Source organism: Telmatherina bonti, assembly GCF_933228915.1.
Source record: "Telmatherina bonti genome assembly, chromosome: 13".
Taxonomy (NCBI): Eukaryota; Metazoa; Chordata; class Actinopteri; order Atheriniformes; family Telmatherinidae; genus Telmatherina; species Telmatherina bonti.
The window spans coordinates 25,648,715-25,671,258 of NC_136611.1; the positions used below are offsets into that span (position 1 = coordinate 25,648,715).

The window sequence follows — 22,544 nt, forward strand, 5'->3', positions numbered from 1 at the left end:
GATCACAAACACGATTCAGGTTTCACAAATGGCCACACCTCTCATTCTCTTGGATGCTCCCACTTACACATGGAATGTGTGTTTATGAAATGACTCCCTGCTGTACACGTTTCCACAGAGGAAGTCATTAAAACGCATCAGAAAGTCTCAAACCTAAAGGTAAAATGTGTAAGAGTTGCTGACATCTAGTGGTAAAAATGGACATAGAAATTACTGTTAATGCTCAGAACCGTTCTGGATCCTGGTAGTCAGTGACTACTATCCCGAATGGTGAATAGCGACTATCGAAGTTGGAACTCCTGTTTTAAAGAGGGTTCTCATGTCACACTGTCCATTCATTTATCGTGGTGAAAATGGTGGCACAAATACAGCAGCTGTCATGTATGTGAAACCACAAGATATATTGTAACTGGCTCATTCTAAGAGCATAACATAAAAGTTCTATTAATAAAGTTATTAGATACCCACAGAAACTGTTAACATATACATTTCTCTCATTGACCTTTGCATTAATCCCGACCTTTTGTTGCACACAGTAAACCTTGACATAACTGCTTTTTATTGTCTTTGGAAGCAGCACTGAATGTATCCATCGTTTTATTGAACATCACCTGGGATAGGTGTGTAAGAAACTTTCATTTACAACTAAATATATGATAGTTTAAAACATAGCACAGCATATTTCACTCTTAGAAACTGATGAGTTCTACAGCCAAGCAGATCCAATCTAAACACCTCTGAGCATCTTTTGTCTTTAAAGGCAAAAAATAAAGCAATTATAAATGTAATCTTAGAAAACTAGGATGATTAAAACAATAGTCACAAATTAACTTTAAAATAAATAGGAACAGATTTTGGGTATTTCAAATTTTGTTTTATTAACAATGTATCCCTTTGATAGGATTGTATGTTTCTTCAGGTCATCAGTGCCCCCAAAACATACTGTACACATTATACAAGGGAAACCACGATTCAGGCAAAAAGAAAGAAAAAAAAACTTTTTAAATTATAATACAGTCTTGAGGAAAAATATAAATAACTTTTTTCTTCTCTGGTTGAGCTCACTATGGTACAGACATATAATAAATAGATCGGATCTGACGTCACTCAGCTGATCTATGAATCATCTCTACAAGTCCATTTGTGTAGCAGCATTATAGCAAAAACAAGCCAATGGAAACAGAAAACCCTGTTTCCCTGGAAACCTTTTACATATCCTTTAGTCATCACACTGCACCGCACTTCACCTCACCCCTCCTCTTCCTCATCACCCAATGACAGATAGTGATATTGCATTGTGGAAACAGATCCTGGGGTAATAAAACTCCTAAAATGTATGAAAGCATGTAATGACAACTTATTCTTTAAAAAAAAAAAAAAGTTTAACAAGCAAGAAATACGTTAAAAGTGACGTTACAACTTTGCCATGCTTGTTGGACATGCAGTAGAGGTGAAGCACAGAGGTAAGAAGGCATTGTGATGAGGAGCTGCTGGGTTTGTGCAGGTACCGGAAACGTCTGTGAAAGTTTAGTACTAAATCTGTTATCAACCGTTCTAAAGATAACATCATCTTTCAATAGACCAACATGCCTTCTGTGAAGCTTACTAAAAATGCAAGGGCTGAAGAAAAACGTTAAAGGTCCTAAGCAAGTAAAGGATGGAATATTCTAGCATTAAATGACATGCTATACTCCTGTACTGAGTAAAAGTGGTAACTATAATGCTTCAGAAAATACAATACTAGTGATGTTTGATTGTCTGAGATACAAGAAATAGAAAGTTAATGGGCTATCTGTGCTCACAAGAAGGTACAGGTTGTAGGAAGTGGTGAGGTGACAGAAGCAAAAGCACTTATTTGCTGGAAAAAGATCACAAGTTTGGGTGAAGTATAAATCTGGAAGGCTCCAGATAAAGTTTAAAAACAGCTGGATCCCTCCGTAGTGTTTTGTTGAATAAAAGAAAGCAGGGTCCATGAAATCTCCGGGCTGATGCCTTTTTCATTTCATCACAGAAAAACACCTCCTCTGTAAAGTGATAAATGAGAGACTAAAGAAAAAAGAAAAAAAAAACAACTTGAGCATTTTTCTTAATGCTTCAGCTTGTCCTTTAGTTAATGTATTTTTGAGTGTTGGTCATGATTTTTAATCCATGTGAGAACAGCGTTTGGCTAAACTGCCCTCCACTTTTCCTGTTAAAAAAACAAAAAAGACGATCAGAAGCAGCATCAAGTGTCGTGTTAGATTTGTTAATGGATTCTGATGTCTTTTGCTTCCAGCTCATGTTTGTTAAAAAGAAGTTGAGTGATGACCAAATCCTCCTTTTTCTTGGTGGCATTACTCTGTTTCAAGCAACAGAAACATGCCAAATAAACCTTTGTCTTATATTATTTCAGTCTTGCTTTCTTTCCATGGTTGTAAGGAGCAGTTGTGCACAGAACACAAGAGGGCAAGGGGGGGGGGGGGGGGGGGGGGAATCATGATTCTTCAGGAGGGTTCACGTCCTCTTCGACGGGTTTTGATAACTTTGTCAGGATTGCTTCCGCTTCCTCATACATCTGTAAGAATGAGGAACAATGTTTAAACACGAGTTAACGCCTAAACTAACAGGCAGTGCACTTCAGGAAAGGTACAAAGTGCAGCTTGATGACTTACTGGCATAAACTGGACATCCTGGAAGAGTTCTTGTATGAAACGTCTTGAAGTTAGGCGAAACATGCAGTGAGCCAAGAGGTGGGAAACTTCGGAGTACAGGCAAATGTCATCAAATGCATAAGGAAACTTCTCCTTTATTCTGTGGCGAGAAGGGAAATTCAAACATGAAAGAACAATTTTGACAGATCTGCAAACAGGTGAACAGCCTGCATCTATCATTGATCATCTAGTTGGAATGCAAAATTCTGCAATCTGCATATTTGGCGTTCATGCAGACATTAAATTGAACAATGCTGAAACTCAAACACACTCCCACATGGAAGCTTCAGGAACTGACAGTAGCTGCAAAGGTGCACCAATGTCCTGGTGCCAGAAATCACAACGGTTCCACGACAGGTCCCCTGTTCGTGCCCTGACACACCTGGGATGTTTTGGGATCTCCACAACATGAGGAAGGAGGTTTTCATGTTGTGGCGTAATGGCGTGTGTATAATGAGAGAAAAAAAATGGACTTACGTAAGTAGTCCTGTTTCATGGCCTTTGGTTCCTACAGAGGAGCTGAGGTTGATGATGAGGCGGAGGACTTCCTTCCTCAGCAAGACTCGAGAAGCAGGGCCGTCCTCTGATATCGCCTTACCACCTACAGAAAACAAACATTCATCATCGTGAATGCAGTAAACACAATTGCTGCTTTATAAACAGTTTTTTTACAAGATGGTTACTATGCTGCTTTTTTGCTTTTATTCCTACTTTGTTTCATTATCTATATTTAGAAATGTTAGAAATTGAGGCTCCAAAGCTTTATTGGTCTTTCTGGCAGGGAAGTGAACAACAGATTTTACAGATAAATGGTCTAAAAATAGAGAGTTTTGGTGTTTGATAGTACAACGGAAGTTATGTGGGGTCTTACCAATGACAATGTCACCAGGTGTGGGTGTGCTAGAGATTGAGCCTTGGGACACAGCAGCATCACTGCAGCCTGACACCCCAGAGAACTTGGACTGAGGCATCACCTCCAAACGATGACCACTCTGGCCTCCCCATGACTGGAAGTCAACATAATCTGCCAAAATGAATGAAAAAAAAGATGGTTTTTTTTGTTTGTTTGTTTTTTTTTTAAAACATTGTGTAAAGAGTTTAAATCATGTCTTTTAAAAATGAATTTGTGTGACGCCTCACCTGTGCGAGGGTGTGTGCTGTTGATCTGTGGCTGAGTGGGGTATCCGAGGACGATAGCTCCAACACAATAGAGGCAGTTTTCTTCGGTGTGTTCCTGCAGGCCCGTCTCCTCTAAACCTACTACGTGGTTTGGGGTGTCACCTCGAGACACAATCAACTCGGAGATACTGAACTGTTGTTTCAGTAAAGGGACAGCAGGACGATCCCCTAAAGACATCATAAAAAAACAACATATGCACGTTTTAAAGTCTTTCTCATCACGCTGTTTTGTGATTTAATTACCATTAAATTCAGTATATGTATCTTTTACCATCTCCATCCCCAAAAAGGAAGCGTTTCCGCTCCTCTGACGGTGGGCTGATCCTCTGCTGAAAGTAGGCCGAGTCTCTGATGTGGAACATATCATTGATGTTCATTGGCAATGCAAGGCCTATGTAGTCGTCGTTACACCCAAAGGTGGCGCTAGAGACCATTGAGCGAACCGAGGAGCAACGATGCAAGGTACTTTGGTTGATGGGGCTGAGTAATTCCTCTTTATCTAAAGAGGCAAAGCTCAGAGCTTTCAGAAACCTAGGAAGGGCAAGAGGAGAGGTGCGTGAGAGGATCCGGGGGGAGAGACTGGGACAGAATAGGAACATAGGGATTAAGTAAAGAAATGTTGGATAAAAGCAGAGAGATGGGGACTTGTCAAACTAAATTCTGAATCAGGAAACTAGTACATATGCTTAACATGGAAAAATCACCAAAATAGAGGCAGATGTTTGGGAAAGAAAAAGTCATAAACAATCCTTTCACACCAGGTCTCTTTTCTCTCACCTTTTCTCTGTCATTTACCTACAAAACAATCGTCAACATTCTTCAGACTCACGGACATGTTTACCATCTATCAGTCCTGTCTTAAGCACTTTCTCTCCTCAAGCTTGCCTCTTTTCCCATCTTTTACAGACACAATCTCTTTAAAAAGATATCAAAAAGTACAGTCACATAAATAAAACGGCATGTCTGTTCATGCCTCTCTATATAGGTTAACAGAGAACTAGAGACTGACCTATGTATACAGGGTTTGCTCAGACTACAACTAACAATTGGAGGCATGGTGATTTTACTAGACTAGAAAAAGCAGCAACAATTCAGAGCTAGAAGGTGCATTTCTACTGAGGAGGACACTGGGTAGGTCCGGTCCACCCACCGCGGTACAAGTGTTCTGGACAGCCTGCGGTATGGACTTATGACGGTGGGTTCTGGACAGGTACGCCTCCTATGTGATATCCTGACGGACACAGCAGAAGTTGCACAAATACACTCTCACACCTGTCATTGCTAATGTCGACAGACACCAAAACCAAACACATTCGCATCTTCTTAAGCATCATTAGCAATATTTCCGGCATTTTTAGAATGACTGAACATTACGTCTTTCATTTTATACAAAAAAAAAACAAACAAACATGCTAATCAAGAAAGGAACGGACATGACCATGAAGGAGAAAAAAAACTGAATTGTTGATTAAATCAGCTGTTGCAGCTTTTGTTTCCATAAGCCCTTAAATGATGATTGACCCACCTGCGAGGTGTTAACCTGGAGTCCAGACTTCCGGTCTTCATAGTGATGGTGTCAGTAAACAGCACATCTTTGGCAGGTGAAGCCAGAGCTTCACTATGAGACAAAGACGGGTGTATCCTCTGCTGCTGCAGCCTCTTCAGCGTGGCGTACCCGAGGGCGTCTCTTGGGCTGGTGTACATGAAGCTGCAATCAGCCAGGCTTTTAATGGTGGTTACTGAGGGGGATTTCAGAGACTGAGCTCGGCGGGGGAGAGTGTGCGATGAGCCCGGTGGTACCAAAGAAACATTGGAGGACTTAGAAGTGGACATGTGGTTAGTCTGAGCCTGGGGGGAGGAGAGAGTTTTGACAGTCTTGGCAGACACTACAGTGTTGAGGCTCACACAGTCGGAAGAGTCTGGTTCAGGCTCCGGATGCTCAGGGTTTCCAACTGTCTCCCGGGAAGGACTGGAGCTCATGGAGCTGATGCCGCTGGTCGTCGTGTCCGTGTTAAAGCTCTGACTGCGGCTTTTAAATTGAGTACCCCCGCCTCCTCCTCCACCCCCTCCCACATTGCCTCCACTAGAAGAGGAGCCGCCATCTCCTGCAAGACGCTCTCGGCTGCTTTGCTCTTTCTCCCGACCGTGTTGCTCCACAGCTCCGTGTACGCCTAAACCACTGAGTCCAAAGCCTGAACCTCCACTCCTTACCAGCCTGCTGTCCACAAGCTGCTCCTCAGAGCCCCCCCTAGTCCCAACAAAAGATGTTTCCAGGCTAACAGTTGGACTTTTTGGCATTCCTCTGCCATTAAACACCTGGGTGAAAACCTCTCCCTGGTTTGGGCTGTAAACAGACGGCTCTGTCACTGTCCTATTCCGCCTCATACTCCCTGTTATGATCTCATTGGTGGTGCGAGAGCCTGATGGGGCTTTAGGGTCACTAGTGGAGCGAAGCTTCTTGCTGGGGAGGGACAGAGAGTTGAGGAAGCGAGACCGAACAAAGCGTGATGAAGCCAAGATTGTGAAGGGGCTGCGATCTTTGACTGGTTTGGAGTGTAGAAAGAACGAAGGATCGTCTGACAGGTCGAGAACATCACACTTGTCATCATCCAGGATGTACATGTCTGGGAGCACATAAAAAAAGAGACTGTGTTAAGAAGACAACAGGAAATGCCCACTGCGACTGCAATACATTAAAAATTGGTGATATAGATGCCAGACAATAAATTCATCAGGAAGTCATCGGTCTGCTCATGTCAGCGGCAAAGTAAAGATGGTGCTCCACGTACTTGGTTGAGACTCGCTCTCACTGTTGTGGCGGGAACTGGTGGATTCAGAGTTTAGACTGAGCGTGCTTGGCACTGAAGAGAGTTCAGAGGTCAGCTGTGTGTCGACCTCATCGGGAGTGACGGGCCACAGCGTCCTGCGACTGTGTCTGACCGCATCCCAGCCGTACTGTTTTAGCACCTCACAACCCTGCTTGGTCTTAGAAATCACACCAAGCACGTACACACACGTCCTGGGGGTGTGAAGTGAAAGTAAGAACAAAATTCAGTCCAGTTAAGCCATCAGACTTGCATGTGACTGGTAAAATTATTTGACAATGTTTTATCAAAGACACATTTAAACTAAAGCTCTATAAATCGTGCGCTTTTGAAGCCTACCCTCGTACTGACAGCACCTCACAGTGCTGTGCCAATGCGAGGATGTCGGGAATGACATTCTCCTCCTGCAGAAGATTCAGGCCCCAGTTGGAAGAGCCGATGTGCCCCTAAAAACATCACACGCACACACACAAAAACAATAACACAACACAAAATCAGATCCAACTCTTTGTATGTATTAATTGGAAAAGTAACTGAGGTGCTTTAAATCAATACAGTTACTGACCAGAGCCCAGAGAGCAGACTTCAGCTGCTTAATGCCCTCCCAGGTGTCCAGCATCGGGGAGCGAACCGTGTAGCTGAGGTCAGGAACCACGCTCTTCAATAAAAAAAAAAAGAAAAAAGAAAAAAAAAAGCAGATCTATTAGGATGCTAATCTATCAGGGAGAAGGTAATGTAGAAAATTCAACAGCACGGCTGTTCTTTTTCCATGAAGGCCTTACCTGAGACTCCAATAGATGACAGCCTGTTTTATCATGAACCAGCTGACCATACAAGTGCACAGGGAGATAGACATTTGGTCTTTGTAACCTGGAAACAACCAGAAACGATTGACACATACAGAAAAAGAAACAAAACAAAACTTCACTCCTGCTGTTTGTCAGGTTATGACCGGTCTCACCTTTGGTTGCTGCGTCTGACGTAGTTGTCTCCATCGACAGGTTTGCGGTATGTTGTTAGTGCTTCATTGAGCTGCTCCTCAATCAGATCCACATACTTAAGGTTGTACTCCTGAGTACAGAGGAGATTGGAGTCAAATTTCCACTTTTGTTTAGACCTGGATTTATTAGCTGAATTTATTTAAAATGTTTACGAATATAAATAAATTTGAGGTAGAAATAGTATAGTATATTATAGTATAATATAGTATAGTATAGTATAGTATAGTATAGTATAGTATAGTATAGTATAGTATAGTATTAGTATAGTATAGTATAGTTTTGGGGTTTTTTTTTTTTGCTGTCTGCTGATATCTGGACAATACCTTCTGCCATTTATCCAGCTGTTTGCTGACATATCCCCTCTCGTTGAGGTAGGAGAAGCCTTTTGGAATGGAGAGGAATCTGGAGAGTACAGTTTATTAAAATGCTGCCTGATATCCCAAAAGACTGCCATGTGTCTGACACTGTAATCCATAAGCAAAGTTGTTATAAACACAAACCTGAGAAGAAGCAAGAGGCCTTTGTCTCCAAGGTGGGACACAGCTGGTCTCAGCTGGATCAGTGCATGAAGGTTGGCCTGTAAGAAAAAAAAAAATCCAACTTAAATTTTCTCTTAGCACAGGACTTTCCCTGTTTAATTATCCTTAATAAAAGCTTTTGGTCAGAGGGAATAAAAAGTTAACCTGACTTTACAAACAACATCCCTACGGTTCTGTCTGTCAGCAACATAAAGTTTGCCCTTGTTTTCAGTCACCTTGTCTTCACAGGCCTCATCCAGTATGTCCAGGGCCTCCATGGATATCGCCTTGTTGTTGTCATAGAGCTGTGTGACTAGAAGCTCCATGCCCCAGCTACTGAAGAACTCCACACTAGCACGAAGCAGGACACGGAGATGCTTGGTAGCATAAAGCCTGCATGTCTGCTCAGAAGACAAGAACCACCATTAGTTTTCAGTAAATTTAGCACTATAACAGCTTGAGTAGACTTTTATATCAGATTAATCTCACAGTTCATCAGCGCATGAATCAGACACAAACTCCCTTTTTCTACTGCATTTCTTTCAACTGTATGCAAAAATAGCTTCCCCAACAGCACTCTGTGTACACATTACGTAAATGTGTCGAAGTTATTGTGGCTTTCTTACATCAGTGGCAGCAGTGAGGACCTTTGAGAGGATCACTCGGGCCAGACCGTCCCTGCTGTAGTCCAGTGTGGATACAGCAAGTTTCAACACAGCATCCTGGTTCTTTATAGAGCACAAATTCAGCAGGCTGCAAATATAAAAACAACAGCAGAGCATTTATCAGGAGCTGCAAGCAGACATATCAAGCATTCTTAGACTGTGGACTCCAGAGAGCCCAGAAGAGCTGACCGGTTCGGCTAACTCACCACTGAAACAGGCCACATTTCTCAAGCATTTTGACTCCCTGAGGGTGTGCAGAGAGCGTCCCCAGGAAGAGGAAGTAGTGCTGGCTGAGTGTGGTCAGCAAGCCGTTACTCTGCAGACAGCGCTCAGGCTTCAGCCCAGAAGATGAGGCAAGCCATGAAACAATGTCCCTTACCAGGTCTTCCAGGTAACCTTGACCATCCTGGTGACATCATGAAGTGAAACAATTAAGAAAATGACATAAGACCCAGCACAAATATGTTTGTAAAGTCTTGTCTCACCTCATCCGAGTCCATGAGGAACTCTACAAACTGGCAGCCAACCACAGTGAGTTGTCTGGCCTTAAGATGGTCCAATGCCAGCCCTGCATATAGTTTACTACTGGGCTTATAAAAGTACAGCAGCCTCCGTACAAACCTGCATCACATACGAAACAAATATGTGTTTTGAATAAGATGTCAGAAGCATTTTCTAACTAAATGAAAATATTCAGATTTAATGATATAAAGATGTTTACCTGTGCATCTGTTCATCTTTATTGTTCCTGAGGTTTACGTTTGGCCACTGGGAGAGAGAGACCGCATTTTTAGACCAGAGGGGAAAAAAACAAAACAAAAAACATACAAAACGTTTAGTCTGTGTTACTATAAGAGATCAGCCTGACCTTAAGGATGGTGGCGATGAGCAACCAGTTCCACTCCAAGTTCTGCTTGTGGTTGAGGATGTGACTGTCTCTCAGGTTCATCATCAGAGCCTCTTCTGTATCCTGAAAACAAAACCAGAAAATACCTTTTTGAAATATAAAAGCAGAACAACAATAGTTATAAACTAGTTCTAGCTTTACAACTACAACACTTCATTATTTTATTTCTTTTAATGAGCTGCTTCACAACTTCAAGGAGCAGCAGGTGACAGTCTCTTTCTAGTTTAACCAGCCACATCACACACTATTACACTGATATCCATCTAAACTGCACCTTGATCTTTACCTTTATGATGTAGATGTCTTTTGGGGCACGTGAGTGTGAATCTCTGTGGTTGTGAGATGACACAGACTTGCGAATGATGTGGTCCAGGTACAGACTGTGTGGTTTCAAGCCTTTCTTTTTCTTCTCATGGAAACGCTTCAGATTATTCACCGCAGCGCTCGCACGACTGGAAGATACACAACAGAAGTTTTTCCATAAGTTCACAGTTCATCGGGCTCTTCTTTATAAAACCCTTCTGAAAACACATTTTATAAACCCAACATGAAATTTTGACTTCTTTGCTCTTATTGTCCTTTTTTACTTATTTTATTGTCTTGTGTTGTACTTTTGTTGGATTTTGTGTTTTTTGGTTTTTTTTTATAGTTTTGGTTTTTTTTTTTTAAATGTTTTTTTGTGTTTAGCACATTGTTGACAGGTGTGTTAATAGGTAAATAATCTTTTGCAACAATGACTAAATTAAGCATGGCTCTCATTTTTTAAATTTTACAACCGTTTTAAGGAAACTTGATAATTGATCACCATTTCTTCCCCCACATAGATCCTGATAAAGCTTCAGTAAGAACACTCCAGACTAAACCTAACTCAATGTTTTGTGTCCAAATATTTCAGATCTGTTTGTAGTAATAATGATTTTCTTATGAGGAAAACAGACGCAAGTGACAGATTGTACTCACAGCCGTTTCTCTTGGGGGATGTCAAATGAGGCTGCCATATTGATGAGGGTGGGAAGGCAGTGCAGGTGGTGGCTGTGCGAATGAGGAAGAATGGTGTTGGCCTTCAGAAGAAAGAAAGAATCAGACACAAGAAGAAAAAAAAAACAAAGATAAATTTAGTACAGAGAACAAAGCTGCAGTAGACGGCTTCTCAAAATACATAGTAGAATGATTCAGTAAAAATGTTAAACGCACAAACGGATACATTTCTCCTGTTGTGACATGGGCAAAGTGCGCCACGAAATGTTTTTGCAGCTTTCCAAAATAGTGACAGATGATCTATTTTTATTACCATGTGTAAAAGCTCTCCTAAGAGGATGGTGGCTCTCACAGCAAGCTGGTCATCACTGCTGGTCACAACTTCCACAAGGCCCTTCAGCAACAAAAATAAGGTCAGAGAGGACAATATAGCTTAACAACAACCCTGACACCTTAGAGTTAAGCTACTGTCATAAAATGAACAGTTCTGAAAGACATTTTAGCCATGTCGGTCTTATAGGATACCTAAACTTTTAACTCTTTTTCTTAATGGCTTCTTAAGTCAAACATCACAAAAAAATGAACTCACTTCTAACAGCCCACTTGTGATGAACGCAGAAAGAACAAATGCCAAGTAGTTGTCCATCAGGTCGGGTCTAATAAAGCAAAGCATGTAAATATGTTAATTTACTGTTTTCATGCCTTAAGTTAAAAAAAAAAAAAAAAACAGAACTGACATAACTACGGTTTTATTTCTATTTTCTTTATTCATCTCTCACCTTGAGCGGGCTCTATGGGACAGGATAACTTTGGCCTCAGCAGCGACAAACCCATCAGAAAGTCTCCAGGTGTCCTGGAACCTGGCAGGATCTGAAGTGTACCACAGCAAAGATTAGTCCATACTGAGTATAGAACACACAACCCCGTTAAGTTCCCGATCAGACTACAGTGTCATTTTATACTTTCACTGCATTAACACTTACATTATTAGATAAAATGAAAATGAGAGGAAATCCACAAACTCATTCTGATGATACAAATTGTGTTCTCCTTACCAACACTTTGAAGACCTTCTGTGAACTCTTGAGTCACAATGGGGACAGGTAGCCTGAATATATCATATAAAACTTCCAACAAGCCTTTCTGCAGAGGGAAACACAATAAAACACTCAGAAACCAGAATCCACACAAGTGAAAACCACCTTTATGGAGTTAAATGCAAACCACAGTTTCAAAATAAGCTTCAGGGAGTGTGTGTATTCTTTACATATACTTTTAAATTTTTAATGTTTAATGCAGAGCTATTTCAGTACTTACCCTCACTTCCATATTTGGTATGCAAAGTAAGCCAATTAAAGATTGGATTCCTGAATTTCCCGCCTTGCACAGGTTGATAATACCTGAAATAAATACAACACACAATAAACAAACTAACAAATAAATAAATAACAAGTAAGTAAGAGACATTTATTTCTCATATGAAGTCTTCAACAAAAGAGCATTTAGACTAATATAATTAAGTTTCTATAAACCACAGCATCAAAGATCTTACCAGACCAGGAACGGAAGGCAGCAACTATCGCCATTCTACTCGACAGGAAACGCGACTCTCTGTCTTCCCTGTGAACATGAAAACATTAAAAAAAAGGCAAGAACACTGGCAAGTTACTCTGGAACTGAGCATCATTTTAACACAGCAAGCAGTCAACATGGGAAAAGTTTGACACTTGATATTTTTGTTTCAACAGTAACACCGATAATCCTCAAAACGTCTCTCTCTCTCACACACACACACACAAACACACGCTTACTTGAGTTGCCCTTCAGTCATGTCCGCATTGTGACGATAGTGAAAATCTGTGAAAGGTGCGAGGATTTGCTGCAGGACAGAGGACACAATACAAACAGATTGACACATTTAGAATGTAATTAACTTAAAGACACTGGTTCTTGAAGTATAAATAAAAAAGAATCCCCTTTAAACAATATTAGTAACAATTAACCTGCTCCTGATCTCAGGTCACATCTATGTGTGTATTATTACTGGGAATAAACTGCCTCCATACCAGGTGTATCTTTACAGACAATGAGGCTTTAGAGAAATGCTGTGGCTGATTACTAGAAGCTCCATGAGAAAGAGACAGGCAACCGACAGCAAAGTGTCCTGTGTGGGAAAACTCCCAGCACGCAGGCTCATTTATACCACATACGCTGTATTTATATCGGGGTGTATATATACCTCAAGCTCGACGTCAACACGCACATACTGGCGTGTACATGGGTGATTGAGTAGATGAAGGACAGTGGTGATCAGTGCTTCATTGATGCGGCTAAGCTGACAGTCAATCACACTCTTAAGGATGGTGCTGAGACCTCCTCTTTTGGCCACCACCTCAGGGTTCTTCAGGGCTGCAGACACAAGGACATGGCAACAAAGAATAAGGCAAAATAATATTTTCCTAATAGACATAACGTAAACTGGGATCCTATCAAAAGGATAGTCCTAACCAAAAGGACTTTGCTCTCATTTCTTTGCGTCCCCACAGCTCCAGCGGCTGAATGTCAGGGCATAATGGGATTTACATCACTCCATTTCTGCTGCAATCAGACTATCCAGGGAGTACTAAGACCTCATTTTATGGAGCAGCTTTTACAGACACAGTCCCTATATCGCTTGCTGTAAATGCTAATTTGTAATGAAGACAAACCCGATCCCTTCTTTTAAAGGCTGCTGCTTTGACTGTTCATGTAGAAATATTGGCTGCTTACTGTGTGCATTTTAAACTTTGAGTGGCTGCTTAAGAAATCCCTTTACATTAAAGCAGATGCAACATCAACAGTTATATAATTCTGATTTTATTGTGCCTTACAAAAAAAGTTGAATGTCTATTAAACAATTTTACCAGGCTTAACACAGCAGCATTTACAAACCTGTTTTAACATAAACCACACTGCAGTCACATTAGCAGAAAGTAAGGACAGACCTACTGGACAGTTTCAGGATGAAACTTACAAAAAGCATTTAGACAAAGGAGATTTGTCAGTCATAGTCCCTAAGCATCTATAAAACATTCACAATAAATACATTATTTTTAGAATTAGCTGCAAACATTGTTGCTGTCATGTCTGACCTAATTTTTCTGGGTTACTTCGTAAATGAGGTCTCTATCTCAGCTTAAAGATGATGTTGAATGAAGGAAAAATACACTGGGGTTTTTAGTCCATTTTGATACCAGCTAAAGAAGATGATGGTTTCACATGATGTAACAGTGCAGACAGTTAATGATGCTTTACATTTGTGTTGTGCGCTTCCATCTAAACACCAGGTACCCACCTAGCTCACAAATGATGGCGATGGCGGCACGAACCATGCGATCTCTCTCCTGCAGTCCGTCTGTCCCCACAGCAATTAGAGAATTGGCAATAGAGGTGGGGAACAGCATCGCATTGACAGATATTATCTGAGAAGGGGATGAACAGAGGCGCAAAATAAATATTTAGACTTTAAAAAATGTGTAACCTTTTGAAATACAGACAGAGTTTCTGAATATAAAATATTTTAGAAGGTTAAAAATATATATTTTTCAAGAACAGTTTCGGCTGTACGGTGCCACAAGAGTAAACACTAAAATACTCCATTAACACGAGGATGCAGGCTGCTGACTTTGTTCCATGTAAAAACTTCTGTGGCACTCAAAGTCATCTTAACACAGACCCTATGAAACTTGCACATTATGTCTTGGAAATGTCTGCCATTCTTCTACAATTCCTCCTCCATTTAAACAAACTCAACTCAACTTTATTTATAAAGCCCTTTAAAACGGCCAGAGTTGAAACAAAGTGCTGTACACAATCGGCCAAAATAAAAACAGAATAAAACAGTTCAATTGCAAATAAATAACACAATAAAACAACAGGTCATACAAGGAATATGGAATTAAAACAATAAAACAAACTAAATAGTAAGTAAAAACTAATAATAAAAATAAACTAAGGCACACTGACCAGAAACTGTCTTACGTTGGGTTAAAAGCCAAGGAATAAAAATGGGTTTAAAGATGAGTTTTAAAAATGGAAAGGGAGGAGGATTGTCTAATGTGGAGGGGAAGCTCATTCCACAATTTTGGACCAGTAACAGAAAAAGCTGGTCTAAAAACCAAATTAAAAAAAATTTAAACTTGTTCACAGTTTTTTTTTCTGGAACAAAACATACTACAAGTAAAACCATCTATCCAAACAATGACTGAGAACTTCTGCCTTCAGCCTGGATATTTGGTGCAATGAGAACCAACCTCGCTAAAATAGCAATGGCTGCTTTTCACACAGATCATCCTTTTTTCAATACAATAGGCACTGACTGCTTGTACACTGGTGACACACTGCCAAAACTACATCATCTAGCTGGCTGTGACTGCAAGCCATGTAGTGGGGTGTATTCTTCTCAGAGGGATGACTCTTACTTATGAATCTGACACAAAATGTGAACTCCACTAAAATGATCATGGAGTGTGGCTATTTCACCGTGAGAATGACAGAGCACGCTTTCTCTCTGTCCTTTTTTCATTTGCAACTCATGCTGCATGGGAAAAAGCCTCAAGCAGAGCGGCCACCAGCCCAGTGCAGACACTTTATTTCCAAGCTGTATCAGCCATTATTCTGGGGAAACGCCTTACGAAGTAGTATCTGCTGGAGCAGGACTTACAGAAATATTCAGCTTAATTCATCACCAGTCTGATGACATAATGTTCAATCTAAGGGCTTTGTAAACTTTTTCCATGTTAGAGAAGTTGGCATACACACACACTTTAATGGGCTTGTACAATCTGTCTTCTGAACTCAATCCTGCAAAGCAGTTAAACAGGGCTGGGCGATATGATCTCAAATCAATACCATGAACAGGTTACCTCAATTACAAATGATTGGCAATTAATTCATTATCCTTTTGTGTTCAGTCCTGATAGCTAAATGAAATTTATTTGTTGCAAATTTTTATAATAGAAGAGCAGATATGAAATATAAACTAAAAGAAACACACACAATTTAAATATGTTTGTCCATTTAACTATTTAAACAATTGACATGAGCAAGATTACATCAATTATTTGTTCTGTATGTTGATTTCAATACATTTTTGATTAATTGCCCAGCACTAGCAGTAAAGTTGTCATGTATCACAAGGACCAGATTGGAGTAGCGCTCGATGCCGGTGTTATAATAAAGAGTTAAAATGTCTGTGATTTGTGTACTGCATTTTTATATTTTCAATGAAATCATTAAAAATGTCCATAGGTAGCCTTTATTTTGGCACCAACAAGAACCAAATGTGGACTTACGAGAAACGTGAAACAGAAAACGTAAAGCTCAGGCCATTCAGGGGTAATTCTGACTCTGTAGTTACCAGTTCCTGCTAAGAACCTCAGCCCATCTGTATGCATGTGCGAAAAAGCCTGTTTACAGAAAACTATAGAAAGGGTAAAAAATAACTGCGCCTGCAGCCTTGTGCAAACCATCCACACTGGCCTAAGGATACTTCTGGTGGCACAGTGTGGGCATAAGGCTGCGCAGTCTGGCTAAATTTTTCTATGGACAAGACAGTTACTACATAGGAAAAAAATGTTTAAAAAAGAAAAGAAATTTAAATATATATTGATATAACTTACTTTTCGGACAAGTCGCAGAGCCTGAGTCCTCTCCCCCTCATTGCTTTGCTGGATGTCAATGCATCTGGAACAACCCAAAGAGTGAGTAAATCTTGTATTTAAAAATATCACCAACAAAAAAAATAAACAGGATTTTTTTTTCTGTGGGGAAACTTGTTTTAATGAAGCATCACAAGGCAACACACAACTGTAAAAAAGAAAATTTGAAAAAATGTTTAAAAATGTAAAACACTTAGAGCATAAAGTCACCCAAATGCCACTTTTTCAACCGAGTACAGTAGAAGCTCACCTGGATATCAAGTAATCCACCTGTAGTCTGAGGACCTTCTGCAGCACAGCAGTATCTCTAATAAGGTAGCGGAGCGCCCGCAAACCTGCAGCACGCACCTCCTTGGCCTCATTTAGCAGAGCTAGTCGCAGACTAGGAATTAAAATAATATTATGATAAATACTTGAAATGCAACATAAATGACGATTTCATGTTATTAACTTATGTGCATCACAATTTCTGCTTATTTTTTTTAATTAACAAGGCATAAATTTAGTGCTTTCAATTGTGCAGCACATAAGTAGACGATGTGACCACAAGACCTGACTTTGTTTCACTTATGACTAGAATAACAATTCCAAGAATTTACAGAGTCCATGTGGATGAAACGATAATGTACTGCTGACAACACTTACCAAATGATGATTTCTTCATAAGTAAACCCAAAGTTTTCCTCTCGGTGGCCAACACTGCAAAGCAGCTATAAACAACAAAAAGGAAAAAAAAAATCACTTTTTTAAAAAAAATTTTTTTTTATGTTAACCAGGTGGAAATCCATTTTCAGTTTAAAGGAGATGTTTTTGTTTTAAAATAAAATAAAAATAAACAAACAGTCTTTTCCCTTTCAAAATAGAGTGAACTAATAGTTGAAAATGACTTGATTTTAGTTTAAAAGTTTGCAGAGCAAAAAATAAATTCACTTCAATGCATACACAAGAAACAACATCTTTTACCAAGTTTCCATACTGGGTTTTACAAAATGATTTCACTAAGTAAAATAAGTTCTCATTAAATGGTGAGTTAACATTCAGTGACCTTCCCTACCAAAACAACAAATCCCATTTCCAGCAAGGGGTCTGGCTCGGGACAGAACTGCTTGGCTTAGTAAACCCTGATCTCCGTTGCTTTTTTACAACCGACTGTACAATTCCCTGGGTATAAGCTGGAGAGCAACAGACGCGTCGGCCACATAATAATTACAGGCAATGGTTGACATTCTGCTGTTTGTTTTTCTTTCCTTTTGGTATGTGGCTTTAAACAAACAAAAAAAAACAAACAATATTTTTAAACATTGTGCTTTCAACCAATCAGTGCATTGCAATGTGTCCATTTAGGGTTGGATCAGTAAGACTGGGACCCAGCTGTATCGGTAGTATGAATATTGGTATAAAAGTATGTAACTTGTAGGCAGTAAAAAGTTGTTAATAGTTTGCCTACTTTCTTTCAAATTTCTCTGATCACAGTGGGCTGTTTCGTCTTGTTTTGAAACCTCATCAGACCGGTTACAGTTGTCTTAAGTATTTATTTCTACCTTAAGTTGTTACTTGGCAACAGGTCCTCCATCATTAACAAGAGCCCACACACAGGCAGGCAATGGTAGTCATCGGAGAGGGCATAACTAGCACAAACAAAGTCTAAAACACACTGCACGTGCAAATTGATGAGGCCCTTGGGCAATGGATTCTACCCTTTTGGAGCTGGGGTTTTTCCCTCCCCACAGGCACCTTAAGGCATCAAAGCACCACCAAGCAGTCACCCCTATTACACTGCAGCAGTCCAGTCTACCACTGCAGAAGTTAAAGTAGAAGTTTTGTTTAAATAGTCCATCAAAGCCAGACCTATTATATATCTGCGCAGGAGCTCAGAGTCAAGCAGGGTGGGATAGGTGGCAAGATTGGTTTGAGTGATTACAGGGTTGTTTAAAGCCAGTTGTTATGTCAGAGACCAAGCAGGTGGGAGGAGGGGAGAGGAGATGGGGAAGGGGGCATGTGACACTCTCCATGGGGGATTAGGTCACCCTTGCTGTTCTGAAACCCTTATAAGGAATCGGAGAACTAGAGCTCTAAGACATATATACACAAACTCACATGTACATGCCGTGGCTATTAGACTCCAGTCAGTTGTAAACAAAAGATAGGTGTACAGATTGCACACACGCAACTCGTGCACACACACAGCCCTTAGTATGCTACAATACCAGCTACACAACACTCACTGGCAGCAGAGCAACAAAACAATTGTTTATAAAAACGTCCATGGCAGACAGGAGTGGTGAGAGGCAGTGGGCTGGAAGAGGGAATCAACAAACACTTAAACAAGTAGCAGAAATCACTGCCCAAGTTTGCTGAATAACACACACTTGTATAAACAGCTTTTGACATTTCTCAGCAAGGTGATGGTGAGCCAAAACACAGTTTCTCAAAGAAAAAGAAACTACATTTTTTTTCCCTGCATTGTGTTATTCCCATTCTTTGTAAAATAATTATTGCTTTTGGTATGTTTGGTTATTAAAGAAGCATTCAATCAATTTAATGTTAACAATGACAATATACAATCATCATAATAAGAAGGCATTATATTAATTCAGAGGAAAGCATTACAACATTAAAGAAAAGTCAAAAGCTGCAGACCCCCACCCCCCTCCTTCAGACTTGCTTTCAATAGTGTTTTAAACCTGACAACAAAATGGCAAATGAATAAATAAAATAAAATAAAAATAAAATATCTAAAAACTCCTTAAAATATGCATGTAATTAATGTATGCACCATCATCAGATGAGAAAGGCTACTGTTAATTGGGACAATTGTTACAATGTTACACAGTTTGTCCTGTTCATTTTCAAGTTCTGGTCTAACATGCGCTAAAATCCACAAATGCTTGTTTGATGTTTAGGTTTTGTTGCACCCACAATTGCATCCATCTAGGTTTACATAGCTGTACATCACTGGGATGCCAGGTACAACTGTCCCTTTTACAAATATCGCAGAAGAAAACTGTTGCAGTATATACAATAAATTAGGGTGAAATAATAATTATAAAAAAAAAAAAAAAAACTTAAGTGAGAACTGTTTCAAGTTTATTAGGGCATTTTCTAGACATTTATTATCCCAGCATAAAAAACCAGAACACTGCTGTCGATGCACATTAGATGGTAACTCTTTCTCATCCCTAGAGCTCCTGTTACATTAACCGTCAGCATCACAGTGACAGGCAATGCCAGACCTGCTGGCAGCAACTCTCAAGGGGAGAGGATCAAGGAGAGGTCAGCGCTGACGCTTTATAATCGTAGATGATAAGTCTTAACAGATCTCCCTAAAGAGTCAGTCTTCTTCAAAAGCTGCATGTGTAATTTTCACTTCATTTGAGTATTGTCAAAACTGCCTTAAATAACCACAAAAACTGTGAGGCGGATGCATCAAAACATGACAGTATTACCTTTATGAAGTTGTTCAGGTGGCCCAGTTTTCGCATGTTACTGACTCCGTGTGATTTGGCCACATTTTGGAGGATTTCACGGAAATTGTCTGATGGTTCTGCAGAAGGGTGAGAAACACAATGTAACTAAGGAAAGCAATAAGCCATATTGCCATAATAGTCATCTAACTATATTGTGATATGTTGCAGGAAGGAAGTTGGCTCTGCTGGTTGGTCTAATTTAGAGTGTACAATCAAAACAAGATCTAGATGATTAAAATCATGACCTAAGTATGTACATGTCTTCTTTCAGTTCCTTCCAACTATAATGTATTCACTGCAACACTAAATGCATTGCACTGACAGGAATGACTGAGCTGACATTTAAATTGTATGAAAACCAGATCCAGTATTTCAATTAGAAGATAAATGCTGCAAGCATTAAATTATCTAATTTTACAAATGATTTCCTCCTGCTAAGGAGCAGAAAATCTAAAAACGCACCACTGTCTGAGCTACATTTATATTCAGTCTGACAAACTGTAATACATCATTCTTAGTTCAGGTGTAGGAACTTTGCAAATGCTTAATTTATTGTCCCTTAATAAGTTCAAACGGTGTGCGTGAGGAAATAACAAAAATACTCACTGTTCTATTATCCTTAGTTATTTGATAACAACAGTTTAACAATCAATAATGAGCATTTAAATCCATACTATGAGTCAGATCAAATTATATTTCAAGACCACCAATAGATGGGACAATTATGGAAATCTATTTATACCAGAAACAGTATTTTGCTTATACATTGGGAATGGTTTGGGAATAGTTTTAGCTCCATGCAGGCATGTTCAATTAAGAAAACAGAAGACGAGGATTTCGCATCCTAAATATTTATTGTTATGATCTTTAACTCTTGGTCAAATACATGACTCAGCCTCTCGATCTCTCACGGTTCACCAGCATATTGTTGCAAGGGACTATGAAAATCCATGTTTACAAACAGCTCACAAATTATACCCCTCAGATCTCTAATGGTGGGGTCCGAAGTCATGTCATTTATAAAATGCCAATCTACTGGGATTTTCCGGTGCAAAATGTGCATTGCTAACCCAGATGCAGAAAAATCCCCAGGGATCTCGGTGTGCAGACAGAGAGAAAACCACTGCTCTGTGTAAACAAACCGGTCTGTACAATTGTTGCTGGAGGAGTAAATCTGACCCGGCTGAGCAGCTAGGTATCATAAGAACCACCCTACGCACCACTCAGCAAACAGCCTTGGGCCCTAATTCTCACGCATCCAGCTATGACCAGATCATGACTACAACTCAAATGGCTGTCTAGTCAAATCACAGGCTGTGATGCCCACTCATACCGATGAACACAACAGCGCGTCGTCACGGCCGGTTAGCTGCGGCGGCTACCTAACGCTAACGCAGCTAGTTACTTAGCTAGCTACCGCCTGCTATTGTGTTGGAAATGTTTCACATGAAACAGAAAGGAAAACTGACTAAAAAAGAAATGCTTTAAAGAGGCAAATGCACAAATTATTACAAAATTCACTTCAAGGTGTTTGCAGAAAGTCGTTTTGAAAATGTCTTTCAGGGTGATGTGATGAAGCCTCTGCTTACCTCTGGTTAGATCCAGCGGTACGTTCTCCTCCCCGCTGTCATTCCGACCTGATAAACACACAGAGACCGTCCATGCTCAGCCATCATTCTGAGCTCATCAGTCGCGTGAGAAAATGTCTTTTCTGATCTGCTGCTCTTACAGCTATCAATGAACCTAGTTTTTCATGCTTACCTCGCATCCGAAGACTCCGGATAGGACGGCCGCGGAAGCTGGCCGCCATGTTTCCAGGAACATAGACAACACCGGAAACTTCGTGGGGTCTCGCGAGAATAGAAATAACAGAGGTTGTGGCAAACTGACTGCGATAGAGCCCCACTGACCTGAGACCAGCTCAATCCTCACTAATCCTCCTTAATCTAATGGACCTAAAACATCTATCTGACCTGGTAACTGTATCAGTTATAATTGAAGAGGGGAGCTCCTTTGTTGCTGGACACTAAATAGTTTTCAACCTAAATATGTCACCATTTAAAATAGAATATAGGTCAAAAGATTAACATTATCACTGCTGGTCATTAATTTTTTTTTCTAAATTAGATTTTACAAATACACTTATCTTAAAATCAGAGAGACTTTTATTGCAATTGTCTTTAAACAATTCACAGACTAGGAACTTGTTTGGTGATAAGGTGCTGAATAATAATAAAAATAAATAAAAATAAAAATAAAACTGCTGAATAATAATATAAAAGTAGAAATACAGCTATTTTACAACTATTTTACAAATAAGGTAAGGGCATGCAGAGAAATGAAAAATAAACATATATACATACTTTTTTTTTTTTTTTACAACTCAACCATGAATCATTCATGAGGTATTGATCAATTTGTTTACTGGATACGTCATTTGAATTAATGTGACAGCATTGATGTTTACTTCAAAGAAAGCTATTCAACTAACACACATATATAGAAGATAAACTGGATTTTACTTTTACTTGAAAAGCATACCACCATTTTAATCTTCACTGCTCAAAAGCAAAGCTTAGACTAATGTAATGACATGGTAATTTAGTTATGCAAGA

The 22,544-nt window shown here is 39.8% G+C and overlaps 1 protein-coding gene across 1 annotated transcript; it reads right to left on the bottom strand.

Annotated features, from left to right (window-relative positions):
• Nucleotides 1-937: 937 nt before the first annotated feature.
• LOC306764799 (rapamycin-insensitive companion of mTOR-like) lies at nucleotides 938-21,766 on the bottom strand. Its single transcript, XM_079252057.1, has 37 exons — nucleotides 21,691-21,766; nucleotides 21,519-21,566; nucleotides 19,909-20,006; nucleotides 17,108-17,172; nucleotides 16,713-16,844; nucleotides 16,424-16,487; nucleotides 14,098-14,224; nucleotides 13,003-13,172; nucleotides 12,575-12,642; nucleotides 12,316-12,383; nucleotides 12,081-12,163; nucleotides 11,819-11,906; nucleotides 11,543-11,633; nucleotides 11,353-11,419; nucleotides 11,077-11,157; nucleotides 10,746-10,846; nucleotides 10,072-10,237; nucleotides 9,747-9,848; nucleotides 9,600-9,646; nucleotides 9,364-9,499; nucleotides 9,085-9,284; nucleotides 8,840-8,966; nucleotides 8,450-8,614; nucleotides 8,196-8,272; nucleotides 8,019-8,097; nucleotides 7,656-7,765; nucleotides 7,477-7,564; nucleotides 7,260-7,352; nucleotides 7,034-7,140; nucleotides 6,659-6,888; nucleotides 5,395-6,493; nucleotides 4,141-4,400; nucleotides 3,831-4,037; nucleotides 3,562-3,714; nucleotides 3,168-3,291; nucleotides 2,652-2,790; nucleotides 938-2,554 (listed from the first exon to the last, which is right to left on the bottom strand). Exons 1-37 carry the CDS (start codon nucleotides 21,737-21,739, stop codon nucleotides 2,474-2,476), a joined length of 5,190 nt encoding a protein of 1,729 aa, XP_079108183.1. The 5' UTR covers nucleotides 21,740-21,766; the 3' UTR covers nucleotides 938-2,473.
• Between the last annotated feature and the right edge of the window lie 778 nt (nucleotides 21,767-22,544).